Raw genomic sequence first — 16,392 nt, 5'->3', positions numbered from 1 at the left:
GCACACGACCTTAGAACAACGCGATTAAAAAATCAAAAAGAAAAAAGGGTTATTTTTGTTGCACAGTCTTATCAATTCTGAATTATATTTTAAGAAAGAGATCTTTTAACTAAACTTAAAAGTAAGTTATTTAATAATTATAATTTTTTATTAATTAATTTTTATTTTTTTTATTAAGTTTCACATATTTTCGAATGATATTTCTGCATTAAAAAAATTTTGATCTACTAAAATCTATATGATACACTTCTTGAATTTAGTTTTTAGAGTGATCTTTATTTAGTAACAATAAACACTTTCAAGATTTTCATTGATATTTAAAAATAAAAAACAAATTAGAGATTATCGCACAGCAATTTTATAATATGTACAATGTACATATAATCAAAATAAAAAGTAACGATATACATAACTAATAATCAGAGAAATTCATTAGTTTAAAAGATCCCCATCGAGCACAAGAAGCAGATATTTAGCTTTGAAAAAAATTAACTATAGCAAGACGTTATCCTCTATAAGTTCTTATCCATTTCAGAGTGTCAACCATCGATTCTGTTGAATTGTGATTTTATTACGCTCTACTCTTGATTGTATAAACTTTTACTTTTAAATATAAAATAAAGATGATCCTTTAAAACATGAAACTCGACTTGATCCAGCAAAGATCATAAATGATTTCTACAATATCTCGTATACATATATGTGTGATCATTCTATGGATTTGGACTTTTTTTAAAATAACAAGACCAGAAAAGAAAAATTAAAATTTATATCCTGAGATAAAAATATTTTTATTTTATAAAGAAGGCTTATAAACCAAAATTTCGGCCAATTTAGAAATGATGACCCTACTATTCGTGAGCTAGAATTTGCACAAAGCCAAATTCTGGGAAGACTTTTCAAGGTACCATAGTACATTAGGACGAATGACATCCTCAGGGACCTCAAGATTGATCCGATCAAAAAATATATAGAGGATAGAGCCCCGAAATTATTTATGAAGACTAACAGTAACTGTACCAGTAACTGTCCAAAATCAATTGCATTTACAAAAAATCAATGTTCGATTTGATATTTTTGAAAATGACGTAGATACGACACATACCGTCAATTCTGATTGCAGGAAAAAAAATTATGGCCAATTTTTGTATGAAATTGAAGTTACAGATGTCGGAGATATGTAGTTTCAAAACCATAGTGTCACAAGCCTATTATTGCTTTGATGTAAAAGTAATTTTCCGGATGCGTAATTTCACATAATTTGAGTAATTTTTTGCTACAGGTTTTTATTTGTGATGTTTGAAAAAGATATCGTTTATAAGGATAATGCTGAAACTCTCAACAATTTGAAATACTTTAATGAACATTAAAGTCAAGCTATAGCCAAGCCAATATATACCGACAAGTCATCACGAATTACCTCAAAGGGATCCAAAACTAAATGATATTATTCTTTCATACATATATACATATTCAGATCAGTTCAGATATATATATATAGTTACTATGATATAGTTACTATAGTTTTTATTTAAGATTTAAAAAAAAAACTCTAATATGGATAGTGATGGATATTAAAATTTGTATGATATATAATCACCGAAAACTGAACCGATAACTGAAATGTGGACAAAGCTAATATTTAAGTTGATGTTTCGCTCAGATGTCGCAGTACTGAAAACACTTATAAATCTATTATCTTAAGTTTAATACTGCAATTTTAATTTTATTACTTACTTTTATTACTTATTATTACTTAATACAACTCTGATAGGCTTAGATTTGAAACTAGCTGTCATACTAGTTAATATTTTAAATAAATGTTTTTATAAGAAAAACTTTCTTATATGTTAACATAATATCACAAATTAACTATAACTAGGGTGAAGGCTAAGAACTCCTGGGAGCCAATATACAAGGCAACGCTTGTGAGCGCAGTTAACCTAGAAATGTCAGCACAATCCTTGTCGTTCTCAATTAAAGTTGTCACACAGTCTCTATATGGCACCCTTAAAAAATTACTTCGTACCCGCATACAGCATACAACGTATTCCATCCTCATGACTTTGGGTTCCACAAAGGGTTTGACATCTGTTATGTTAAATCAGACGCAATGAAAGACGTAATGAATCTTAAGAAATAGCCACCGAATGTTGATATGCATCCAAACGAATAAGGGATCATGATTTACGGATATTCACCTGAAATAGCTAAGCCCTCAATAGGGAACGTTTTTCGATGTACCTAGTGATGTCCTCAATAAATGTAAGATTGACGTAACTGTTATCCAGAAAAATCGATAGACAATGCAGGGCTGCTCTAAGAGAGCGACATCTTCTACAGCTGTCATACAAATATACTTCAGTTTGGATACGATTTTATGGTTAGCAAGAGACTTCAAATTCAGTCCGATTTCCATTAGCAAACCAACAACTTGCTGCAATACTTAACAAATTAACATTTGTTAACATCACTCTAATTTGCACTCATGTGTCAACAAAAGAACATTTTCCCGAAATTCGGGAATATTTATTATCGATGTTCCATCCATAACGTTGGACCTTTAACAGACCGAATTTAATTTTAATATGGTGGTTATATAAAAACATAACTATTTTAATGTAAGATACTGTTTTTAATGAGTTCTCAGTAAATCTGTGCAAAGGGTGTTAAAACTTCAGTAAAGTAAAAACAATTTTCTAGTCTTTATCTTTCTCTGACCACAAAATATAAATGACTCTTAATTCCTTACCAACTTGTATGTGTTTTTTAAGATTTCAAAGCTATCAATCTTTTTCCATAATTAAAAACTTTTATATGAGAATTTTCTATGCTTTTAAGAGCACATATATGTATTTGTATATATTATATTTACTGCACATATAAATATATTTTATATGCCTGTCCATTTAAAAAATATCTTTTTAATTTTCTTGTTACTTAGTGACTTCGAAAGAGATGTGCCGAACGTTTGCCTTGTTTAGTTTAATTTTGAAATTGCAGAAACCAACAATAGATAAAAACCGCAGACTTACATTGAAAGTAGAGTGGAATGGAAAGCAATTAACTAAATGAAATCATTGGTTTCAACAACTAATTTATTAAATCTCAATGTGGCGTTCCAACAAAAACGAGTACTAAAAATGGTTCTTTAGAGGCAGTAACTGAAATCTGCCAGCAACGATTCAATTACCATACAGTTGTGGCACTATGTAGTGAATAGACTGCTCCACTTACTACTTAATATAAATATTAATATAATATTGTAAGAATGATAACGTGTTGAAGATGGGGAACGGAATTTCCCTTATCAAGAGTTGACAGTGCTGGTATTTATGGCATTCACACATATATCACAAAAACAATTTAAAAATAAAAAGAAAACTAGATTGGCAGATACTACTATTCTGTGATATGACGCTAATGGTCAGGTTTATTGAAAGTGCCCACTGACGATGACCACACAGAGTGCAAGCCACAAGTCCCCATAATTGAATTAAGTTTTACTTCAGTGATTATTTCAAAAATGTCATTTAAACTTTCCACAAATGAGTTAAAACTGCTAAAAAAGTAAAAATACACAAAGGAAAATTCTTACACATGAGTAGATGTTTTAATTTTAATAGCAACAGTTTGAGTTGAGTTGAGTTAAGGTTGACCTGTCCAACAATGCATCCATTTTCACCATTGGAAATATGGAAAGGTTAAGCGAAAAAAGACGACTTTGCATACCACGTTGAAAAAAGGAAAAATTTATTGAAAGCATTTTACATTCGGTTGGACTTCAATTTAAATTTAATTCAATGAACAAAGCGAAATTATGGCAGCATAGAAGTTCTCGTGCACAACAGTGTAGCCTTCAGAGTAGCCTTCGTGGGCTGCAGTTCGGTCCCAAAGTATCAATAAAATAAAAATAAGTTAACAATCAAATCAAATAAAGCGAATTGAGTGAAGCCCTGCTGCTGTTGGTTTTTCTATAGTTTTTATTTTATTTTATTTTATTTCATATTATTTTAAAACCTTGCTTTTGTTTGACGAGTGTGTCCTTGTAGTTGATCACACCACACAGGAACAGAAACAGGAAAAGCAACAGCGACATCATCGGCTTCATCGGCATCGACACCAGCGCCATTCGTAATAGCAGCAAATCCTTTAATAAGTAATCATATAACTTAAACTCGTTCGTTGGTTCATTTACTTCAGCTACCAGCTACTGTAGCCATTTTGTGTCCTTTTCAGGTTTTGTTCTCGTTGTTTCACTCGCCTTATATTATTTTAATCGCACAAAGCCTTTTCTATATTTCCGTTCGGCCAGTCGCCAACAACCCACAGCCCACATTTTGCGAACGTTTAGGTTAATTTTACTTTGAAGCGCTATGGGTCCATTCATGCATTCACTGAATTCATTCAACTGACAACGGCTTCTATGCTTCCTAGCTAAATGCCTCACAACAGAGTCCATCTTACTGTATTAACCATTGAAGTGTGTACCTATGTACGGTGCGAAGCTAAAAGGGCTTCTATTTCTGTGCTCGCAAAGGGAAAGACTCTGCGCCGCACCACTTCCGTGCTGTGTTCTATCGCCACTCAGAACAAAATGGTCTAGATAACATTTCCCGTGCTGGAATTCCTTACCATTTCACTTATCAATTCATTTCTTTATGACACCAATTCAATTCTACGCACTTCATACCATTTTCTCTGGGCTTCTATTTGTATTTTTATTTGTTTAATGGTTAATTGAATAAAGGAAATTGTTCAGTTATCGAAGCAGTAAAATTAGCTGGTTAACATCTCTGCGTTTAGTTACTTGCGTTCGTAAGTACTTGCTTTAATAGATATTAAGGAAATGATGTAGAAAGCCACTGATGCATCGTTTATGATAAATTATTAATAAGTTATAATCAGTTCAAGTACGTCTATTGATAACACTCTTATCCAAAAAATCACAGTCATAACTCATAAACAAACGTCCATATTAAAGAAAATGTATATTTTATCTTGATTTGACCTTTAAAAATATATCTGGAAATAACGTAACGTTAATTCTTATTCAAAGTTTCATAGAATAGTTCAAATTTCGCAAGAGCATTTAGTTGAAACTTTCAAATTTACCAAATCTAGAATGAAACTTTTTAAATTAAAAAATATTATAAATAATAATTATCTATATTAACGTTCCTTAAAATATCAGCTATCGGATCTGAAGTATGAAAATACCAAAATATTCTAAAATATAAAAAGACCAGATGTCGGTTTTGAAGTATGAAGGAACTATTTAATTACGATATTATTAGAAAGCCCATGAAACTATTCTCAAATAATAGCAGGGGTTTAACTAGGAATAAATTATTTTAAAAGTAAAGGCACTTAATATGAGAATAATTCTATTTAATAGGTGACAAAAATGTAACTATCCAAATACAGTACTAAAGCAATAGCGGAGTATGATAGCAATGATAGTGCAATAGGTGGGTGCAAGTTTTTCACCAATAAACCACAGAAGTTGTACACCGATGGCACTATTTCGCTACCCGAAAAATCGATAATATTTTTTGTCTTACAAGTACAGCCAAACAGTATACAGAAAAAGTAAATGCATTTTTTGTCGACTTCAAAGCAATGTTTGATTCAGTAACAGAAACGCTTTATTTTATAAACTCTGTAGTGTTAGATGTACCATGGCAGCTTTACTATACGCAACACACCCGTAGAGAAGTGTCGGTCTGATTATCTGGCTGTAGATCAGCTTTCTGTTCTTAATACTAAGATTATTGTGTGTAAAAAGTGACCGTAAGCTCTGCAGTGTTTTCACACAGCTACTTCTTTTGTTTAGTATGTGCTTGCACCTATTTAACGTGATCCATAGGTATAAGATGATGTCTTCCCAATTTATAACAATGTTGCCAACTCTCACTCTCAGTGGATGCTGCCTGTGTTTACGTGTTATATAAAGGGCCTTAGTTTTCTCGTTGTTAATTATAATTTTCCGTTTCTGAATGAATTCCAGGTTGGTTATATTTCTGGCATGTTTATCGGAATATAATATGCATGCGTCATCTGGGAATAATGCTAGCACCAAGGGACTTAACATTAGGATGTCAGACGTAAAGATATTGTACAAATAGGGGGAGAGCGGCTGTCCTTGAAAAACACCAACTTCTATTCTTCGGACAGAAGAGAGGGTACCGTTGAATCTTACAGACCTTGCCAAATGCCTTGGTAATGTCAAAAGTTGATTCCCTTCTGGTCAGAGCTGACTGTATCATCTGAGCCGTTCGCACCAGTTGTATTACTACTACTACTACTACTACTATATGAATGTTTAAGATCAAGTATAAGTTATTGCTGGGTTTAAAAATTAAATTTAAACGAAACTACTTTATTCTTATATTCTTCAAATGTAGCATTTTTCATAAATACAGTGTCTGACTTTCCCTGTGAGCTATTATGCGTTTTAAATTGTATTGCTATCACTTAACAGCTAAATTCTTGAAAGACAATATTGCCTATGGATAGAATAAGATCAATAAATACAGTCATCAGTACAAATTTATATAAAAATATTCACATGTATTTACACTAATTTAGTTGTAAATAGCATGCTTTTTGCTTTTTATGTAATATAATAGAAATCTAACTTTATGAGAATTATGAATTGCCAGATATTTTATATAATAATAATACCAGATGTGTAAAACAAATTAAAAGTAATTATTAAAATTACATAACTGAAGTCAATTAAAAATTAAATAGCGTTTATTTTTATTTTGTTTTAAAAATATGTAATTTTTATATACTATATAGTAACACTAATAGAATATTTCGATAATTCTATTAAAGTTTATTTATATGCTTAAGAAATTTAAGTTAAGTTGTTTTACTTATTTGCAAAGTATAATTTTAATAGCATATCAGCCCTTCCACGACAACTGGGACTATATCTCCCACATACTGTTAAAGTTATATTCCATTCTTGTTGTCAACAAAAATCTTCTAAATCTGAATTTTATAAGTTAAAAAAGTTTTATCTTCTTCTTGGGTGCGAGAGTACTTCCCTCTATAGACATGGATTCGGACGAAAAGATTCTTCTTCACGAAGACAGCAATATTTCATGTTCCGAATCAAATCATAAAAAAGTGTCAAATGTTCTGATGTCAAAACTTTTACATGGGAAACTTAGAAACAATAATACCTGAGTTATGAATAGGAAACTACTGTCGATGCGACGTGTCGTTCCGTTACCAATGATGTCGATTTTACCCAAAATTTCCAACATTTTTAAAAAAAATGTTAATATGTTTTCAAAAATTTATCACAAAAAAAAAATTAGAAAAACTTTATTGGAGTGACATCTCCAGTATGGAGAATATATATTTGTTTTTTCAAGAAGTCTTATTTCTTAAACTTCTTTATTTTAGTGACGTCATTCGTGGTTAAATTTTAACTGTCAAAAGTCCATGTTTCGAGAGAAAAATTCTCGTTAGCGACGACGACTACCGCATCCAGCGGCTTCGCTAGAATGGTATGTCATAAGAATGGGTGAAGATACTCTAGCGAAAAAGGTGTTTGAAGTGCCAGTTTGAGGAAGAAGGTATGGAGGTAGACCGTGTCTCCGAGGGTGTTATCAAGTTGAGGAAACACTAACCGCACTTGATGTAAGAGAATGGAGAAGGTGGGTATGCAGCGGAGGGAGCTGGAGCGCAGCGCTGCGTCAGTTCTAAATCCGATAATGGATTCTATAGCTTTTTAAGAAAGTTAATAGAAGTCTAAACTTCTGTACTTAATTTTTTAATTGTACATCTACTATATATTAATCCGTAAGAGTTACGTTTTACGACTCTATACATATGCAACTAATTAAAGATACTTCTATGCATAGAGATATCGTTGATGTAATTAGAACTTAAAACTCATGATTGTTCAAATATTAACATAAAACATTATTTACTAAAAACCAAATTATAACTTAAGTTAAGCTAATGTTTTTTTTTTGTATTTTTTTTTAATGCAGTCATATGTCCATGTTAAACTCACTGATGTTTCCTAGGATATTAAAACTTTATTTAATCGAAACTATTGCAGATTTTATTTAGACTAGTATAGAAGATGCTACGAATTTTGTTTTCTACAATATTTAATTTAATTTTTTTAATAACTCTGGAAATTTCGTTTACAATAGATCTGCAAACGAGTGTCTCTGAAGGATCATGTTATTTGATTAGGAACCTTAGAAGTTCTTTAAAACCATTTATTAGTTTTTACTTGTTTATGATTTCAACTAGATTTTCTGATGTCGTTTTTGTCAGATGATATTTATTATTTGCATAGTTGAAGCTTTTTAATAGAGTTCATTGTTGAAATTTATTCGCTTTCTCAACTCGCCAGAATAGTTTTTAAATTGAATATGGAACGACGCATTTTCACAGGAAACCGGAATAGGCACGTCTACGCTTGAATGGGGAACATAAATCGAATAAAACAATTTAATTATTTAAATGAATGCAACAAAAACTTTCGTTTGGAAAACAAAAATCGAAACTGACGAAAAACAAACAGTGCCTGAAAACGCTTACCGCTTACCACTCACCACTCACCGCTTGTACCGCTGCGCCACCATCAGAAAAACATCAAAAAGTTTTAAAACAATTTATGCGAAGATTTTCTTCCTATTACACTCAGTCTTATTGAATTAGTGCGGAGCACAACACAAATAGAAGAAATGCTAAAATGTATGGAACGATTGAGGAAAAAACGCAAATTCAAACGAGGCATGAAATGTACCCCACGACATGAGCAGCTTCCACACTGCCACACTTAAAATAAAATTTCAATTTCCTAAATATTGAAATCTGAAAGTAAATAATTTAATTCACTAAATTTTACAAAACAAAAAAGGAACTGCAAATACACACTCGAACCCAGAAGCACAGAAACCAATGACATTACATAGAAAAGCGTAGGGAAGTGATTCCTCCTTCAGAATCAGAAGAATCTCATCGACAGAACCCAGTTTCGTTTTCAAAGCATCGAAGACAAGGAATATGGCTGTCACTTGGTTAACATGAAATTTCGGATACAACATGATGCCACAGTATACAAAACATTGTGTTGTCCTCTTCGCCCTCCTCGTTCACACCATGGAGTATCCTTTTTAACAAGTAAATTTGTGCTGTCGTTGTCGTTTGCTGTACGATTGGCCGTAAGGCATGTGACGCGACGACAACAAAGTCTGCTCTGCGTCCAACTTTGTGGAGCAACGGATGTGGTGCAGAAATCAAAATAGTCATTTAGGCGGATAATTTTCAATAATGATGTGAAAAATTGTTTTTATTTTTTTAACACGACATTCGTGCGCTGGCTTTCGAGTAAATCAAATGACAGAGTTTATCTTACAGCGTCGAAGACTAATATGTTGGGAGCGAAGGGCAAGAGCAACAAAGTGTGAAAGTTGCCGTTATTTATTGTTTTAAAATATTCGATAAAATTTTCAATTTCATTCCAGTCAAAGCAATTTAGACAATTTTCCGTATGCAACTGATTTTAGAGCTGTTTGGTAGAGCTTATTGTGGTAATAACTTCATCAATTATTTGTCTGACAAGGCTAAGCAACTCTATTTATAATATTATTAATATGAGTTGATGGGATTACATATTTCTATTTTATAATTTAAAACCGTATTGACTGGGTAATATTTCAGTATATAACGAACTATAAAGCAAATTCTTTGACTCTGGAAATAACATTTATGCTGCTCGATTAATAAATGCTAAAATCGCACATTTTGTGGGGGAAAACCCAAAATGGTTTCAATGTTCTTCGAATTTCAGTCAATCTACTATTTTTCGATATTAGGAATTAAGATTGACAGAAGGGTTTAAATTTTAACTTTTGTCAGGTTGCAACATAAACAAGCAGAGAAATGTGCACAGTTAAAATCAATATTGGGCATGAAAAATATTTACTGGATTTGCTTTAAGTGCAGCCTAAAAGTATGTCACGCCAAATATATTAAGGGTTTCAGAGCACTAAGAAGCCCTTTTATTTTGGTTTTAATTTATATATAAAGCTTATGAAAACGAAGTGTGTTGATAAATGACAACTTGTAAAAAATGTAATAATAGAAAACTATTAGAAATATATATGAACTTTACAACTCTATGAGAAAATACTAGAAAAGTACTAGAAAATACCAGAAAAATATTATGTGAATTTTGAGATTAGTTAAAAATAATAAAATAAAATAATATAAAAATTGAAAACTCAATTTCAATAATATAAACATTATAATGCATTATAATTAATTATTACAGTCAATTAAATAATTAATAACAAATTTATATTATATATATTCCATCGAAGTGAGTAAAAAAATTGTTGGAATGCTCTTAAAAAACATTTGAAGTTCGTGAAGATACTTAAAATGAGTTTTGCATAAAAGTGAAAAATTAGAACTTGTAAAAAAATGTAATAATAAAGTATTACAAAATACTAGAAAAATATTATTATTCGAATTTTGAAATTAATGAAAAATAATAAAATAACACAAAAGTTGAAAACTAAATTTAACTAGTAAAAACATTATAATGCATTATAATAACTTATAATTAAATATTATATTTAATTAAAAAATTAATAACAAATATATAATATATTTACTCCATTTAAGTAAGAGTTCAATATTGCGTTAAGGCGCTTAAAACTAATTTTAATTTAGTGTAGATACCTTCAAATGAGTTTTGCATAAAAAATTTTTATCTAATTAAAAACAGTTTAATGAAAATTTGTTTTTAAACATTGCTTAAAAACCTTCAACGTAATTTTAAGGTTTGAGTACCAGCAATCAGCTGACATTAACTTCAAAGGTACTTTTACTTTTTGCGTGAAAACGTTTTCCAAATTAATTTTATGATTTATTTTAAAATATATTTTAAACATAGCAATATACTAATAACAAATCACAAAACTAATAAATATTAATATCTTTTTAAAATATAAGAAATAAAATAAAAACTATAAGTAAAATGGGTAACAAAAACTAAAAAGCCCATCAATAATTATAATTATAACAACCAAATTGTTTCTGAATTTTATTTTAAATTTAATTTTAATTAATATTAATAATTTTTTTCACCTATAATTGAACATAAAAAAAAAATATTTATGAAATTAAAAAAGAAAATTAATGCAAAATTAATTATAACACAAAGTCTAAGATGCTTCAAGTATTACTTTATATGACTGTGTTTTCTACAAATTTTATTAAAGATCTATTCAGATATTAGAGATTAAAAATATTTAAGTACATTTGTAATTATAAAGTTCTCAAAAAAGCTTATAAATTTTATTTATAGAAATTTTAATAATAATTACAAAAGAACATATGTGTATATAGAATAGTGTAATATACGCCTCCACTTATAAAAGACTGACCCATATACTACAACTGTCAATTAACTATATAAGATCTAATTTACTGAATGTCTGCTGACAGGTCGTATATAAAAACAAGGAAGAAAAATATATGTTTATAGGATATACTGAGGGTTTCCCTTTTTTGTGTTGACCTATGTAGTTTCATTTTTTACCAAAAATCACAAAAAATTCTAGAACATGGTTTACACATTTCAGGCTAAACTGCCATTCTTAATAGTTTTTTTATATACTTTTTATATTTTTCGTTCATTCTAAAGTAGACCCAACTCAATAATAAATGCCAGTCAGAGTGTAAAGTGCTTTTGTATTCATTAACAGACACAGTTTCTAGTGCTGGTGTGTGTGAGTGTGGGTGTGTGAAGAGCGTAGGTGGGCAAACTTCAATGAATTCGTAGTAATTGAATTTTGATTTAAAGAGAGGTTCTTTGATATCAAAAACAGAATTTAAAATTGAATGAACTGATGGCAACACTTAAAACAAAGATGTCGAAGGTGACGTGGTGTGGTGCAAGTACGGCTTTCAAGGTATGTCAACTAATTGTTGGCACAAACTCTAGTTATTTATGAAAAATTACACAACACAATATTTCTTTTTTAATAAAGAATTGATATTTTACAAAAGTCAACAATGCTTTTAATTTATAGTAAAATAAATTTATTAAATTAATAGCCTTATGGAGTATACCATAGGTAAGGGTGCGTTCGGAGAGACTTCTCTATATTTTACCAGTAGCGCATGAGGAATGATATTGTTAAATAGTTGACATTTTATTAAATAAGTTTGGGTGATAAAAAAATTTTTTCTTTACATACTGAGAGATTTTTGTACTTAATTAATTAATATTATATAATAATATATTATAATATATTATAAACATATCATACATCTTCATTTTTGTGAATGTTTATATAATGACGATAATTTTATTTTCAAGCAATGAGAGAATTATATGTACTAGTGTTTTGACTAGCATATCGAAAACTCATCGATCTTTCAAAAACCAAAATTTTTTTTGAATTTTTACTCTTAAACTTGTAATAAAGATCAATTCGCTTCAACTGATGTGTCCAACATGTTTCGCATCGATGTTTCAAAAACCAAGAATTTATTCTGAACTGAATTAGTCCCACTTCTTTCTTTTAGTATTCAAAGAAAGAAAGGTATTTTGGATTGTATAACGACGGATAATATACTCTTAAACTTGTAATAAAAATCAATTCCCTTCAACAGATGTGTCCAACATATTACGCATCGATGTTTCAAAAACTAAGAATTTATTGTGAATTATGATTTCTGGGGAAATTAGTCCCACTTCTTTCGTTTAGTATGCAAAAAGGGAAGACAAAAAGGGAAGAAGGGTATTTTGGATTGTATAACTCTTAAACTTCTAATAAAGAACAATTCACTTTCACTGATGTGTCTATCATGTTGTTTTATAAGAAGAACTGTTATAAGTTTAAAAATTGTTTAATCATATTTTTTTGATAACAAATGTCAGATGAGTATAAGATACCAAATTATAAGATAGCCAAAAAAAATATAGTGCATATATGTGTGTATAGTGCATAAATTCAAAAAGACTAAACTTTCTACAGAAAATTATGAGGATGCTCTAGAGGGAAAACTCGGGATTGTTTTGGCTGGTTATGTGAGAGCAGTGCTAAAGTAAAGAAGTTAAGATAGATGAAACCTTTCAAAATAAATTTAAATTGTATTCAAATTATTGTAGGGCAACGACAAAAGGCTTACGTCATGTCGTAAGACATTTACAATATCGTCTTATTGCATTGTGTTGTAAATGTAGCCCGTTTATTTCGTATAAAAAATTTCATTATTATTATTTGATCGCAAAATTCATGAATTTTATTTAGTTTGAATATAAAAATACCAAATTATCTACGAAAATCATGTGTTAAATTAATTTTGGCTCTTAATATTTCTAAAACTTATAGTAAGATTAGTTTAAAAATTTATAAAAAGATTTTTTTTTAATGAACAAAAATATTTTTAGTGCTTTATCTATGAATGCAGGCTTCACTTTTGTCTCTTCAGTGTTACATTTTGTTCTACAAATATTTTGTTAAAATAAAGTTTTTCCCCATTGTTTGGGTTTTAATAATTTAAATGTTCTTGGAATTATTGCAGAATCAATGAATTTGAAATAGAAATTAATATTTCATCCTTTTTGGAATTATTATGCGGACATTTTCCGAATAATGCACATTACTTCAGCTTTATTCGAGCAAATCTGACCCTCATTTCAATTATTAAACTCTTGCAATACGCAGTATGCAGAGTACGCAGAGTACTTATAAGTGATTTAAAATTAATTTTATACTTGAACAAATTGAATACAATATTAATTAGGGATTTTTGAGCTCCTTCTCCGGCGCAGCAAAGGTTGCCATCTATTAGAGTAATTGTGTATGGATTACAAGATGCTTTTGCCCATTGAAATTGGGCATTAAACGCATAATTTCGAGTGTAAATAAATACGAGAGCTGAACTTGGATTTGCGTACAAATTATGATATTAGGGATTTTAGGTTACTTAATTACACAAATTAAATATACATTTCGGGTCGTCGTAAATGTATTACCTGAATCGGTTTTCAATGCTCAAAATGTGAAAAATAAACTCTGCGCTCTGTTGGAAAGCACTGCGAAGCACAAAACTGAAATGTATCTGCGAATTTAAACTTAATTAGAAATTCGTAATTTGCATATTAAACACAACGAGCGGAAAATTGAACATTTTTAATTACGAGTCCTCAAATGTACTTTGCAAACTTTGCCGCACAAAGGAACTCGAAGTGCGGATCGATTTTGTTTATTGAATAAACTTTATTCAAAATAACGAATTAATTATTCACTTGAGCGTTGGATTGTGTCGAGCCGAGCTGAGCTGAGTTGGTTTAAGTTTTAAAATATCGAAATGCACTTTCCTGTGATGTTTTTTTAAAAACATTTTCCATGTCAGCGTTCAATTGTGTCAATTTACTGAGCCATGAGAACTGTCAGTGCTCGTACAAGTGACTTAAGCACTTTGGCATTAAAGAAGAATTGAGGTTTTTAACATATTAAATGGGTAATTGCCAGGCCAATACCGACAACCAACAAATTCTCCAACTGGTGTATTGCTGTATTGATATATTGATGCATGGATTGCAATTCACTTAAACGCAACGCAATGGAAATGTAAAAGTAATCTGAGAAACCCTTTAGAGAAACCTCATAAACGTCACCACCAGTTTCGGTGCTTAACTTTATCATTCTTAGTGATGAAATTATTTACGGATTGTCGGCACAAATAATAAATGTCACTCTCAGGCGATTCTTTCTCTCAGACACTGCACCGAAATGCAGTAGATAACGTTGGTCTAATTAGTTTGGTATTTCGGGTTTAGTTAATTTATGTTTGTTTTTCAATATTACTAAACAAAGCTTAGTCAAATATATATCACAATTATTTTATTCTATCTTTAAAACTTATTGCCATTAATTTCATAAATAGATATTAAATTATAATTAATAATTATTGTAATTAATATTTAAACATAATATTGTACTTTATTATTAAAAATGGGTTAGGCGATTGATTCAAATTACAAACATTTGGGGAAATAATCAAAATTTTAGAATCCATTCACTCTAGCTCGATGTGGCCACCTTTTGCCTTGACTATGATGGCCTTCAAATGATTAAAAATAAGTTGCATGCCTTACAAATGTGATCTCTCGGTATTTTGGCTCATTCCTGAACAATGGCTTTCTTCAGCGCATCCATACTGGCATATTTTTTTGTTCTCACCTTGCTCTTAAAAAGATCCAGATAGAATAGTCCATCGCATTTGCGAATTCGAAAATCATCGCAATTCTGGCGAATTCAAAAATCATTATGTAAACGAAATGAAATATGGAAAATGATGTTTTAGCTATTCTTGTTTCGCACGAGCTTTATGAAACCGATACCGGTAGCGAATCTTGTTGGAATGTCCATGGTCCATGATCGATATTGTTGCGTGCCTACGGCTCTAAAGCAAGTTCCAAAACATTTTCACGATAATAAATCACATTGACTTTGACGCCAGGCTCGATGAAAATGGTTGGAAAGCATCCATCGGCGGTCACAGCAGCCCATACCATTACTTGAGATGAAAAACTACTTCGGGTGGCCATTCGTTGTCTGAAGCTTTTGGCAGTGCGCAGTTAAATAAACACAATCATTTTAAGCAGTTAGAGTTTATGAACTGTTTAATGAGGAAATTTTTCTAATCAAAAAACACAATGTTTGAAAATTCTTTCACTTCTTCATTTTATACGCTATTACTGGGTTTGATATAATACAAAATAAATTTCATTAAAATCTTACCATCTTTATCTATTATAAATATATTACCTTACCAGTTTTACACCAAGCTTCAAATATTTGATAGGTGATAAAGGATGGCTACCGATCACTAATATGTAGATTCAATGTTTCTATATAAAATGTTGTAATCAATGTAAACCATATAAACTATGTATTCGTATATTATATAATTATATAGAAGGCGTAAAAAAATTGTGTAAAACAGAACTCAAAGCTTATAAAAATTGTATATATAACTATATTATATGATAAACTACCAAGAAAATACAAAACAATTATACTAAAAGCAAGAAATTAAAGAAAATCATAAAAGTCGTAATTTTAAAATAAATGTTATATAAAAAACTTAATATTCTAAAGTATCCATATTTTTTAAGTAGCATGAATCCATATTATTTTGCAATGGAATAAATTTAATTGGAATGAGATTCTGTGGTTAACAATTGAGTTTTCAAATTAATATGGCAATTCACAGGAATTAATGAAACCCCAGTTACTACTATCTGACACCTTTTTAACAATTCTATTATTTTGCGCGCCACATAAATGAGAGAAAAGTAGATAATGAAGATGGGTTCTGGAT

General features: G+C 30.2%; 1 protein-coding gene across 1 annotated transcript in view; it reads right to left on the bottom strand.

The window, feature by feature from the left end:
• The window catches only part of LOC119666230, a 15,921-nt gene extending 11,698 nt beyond the window's left edge, over nucleotides 1-4,223 (bottom strand). The window contains exons 1-2 of the mRNA XM_038075510.1: nucleotides 4,208-4,223; nucleotides 4,021-4,150 (exon numbers count right to left, since the gene is read on the bottom strand). Of these exons, the coding sequence (XP_037931438.1) occupies nucleotides 4,021-4,150; nucleotides 4,208-4,223 (146 nt within the window). The remainder of the gene's footprint in view (nucleotides 1-4,020; nucleotides 4,151-4,207) is intronic.
• Nucleotides 4,224-16,392: the final 12,169 nt, after the last annotated feature.

The sequence above is a fragment of the Teleopsis dalmanni genome, chromosome 1 (genome assembly GCF_002237135.1).
Source record: "Teleopsis dalmanni isolate 2A chromosome 1, ASM223713v2, whole genome shotgun sequence".
Taxonomy (NCBI): Eukaryota; Metazoa; Arthropoda; class Insecta; order Diptera; family Diopsidae; genus Teleopsis; species Teleopsis dalmanni.
This window is presented reverse-complemented; position numbering and strand designations above follow the sequence as displayed.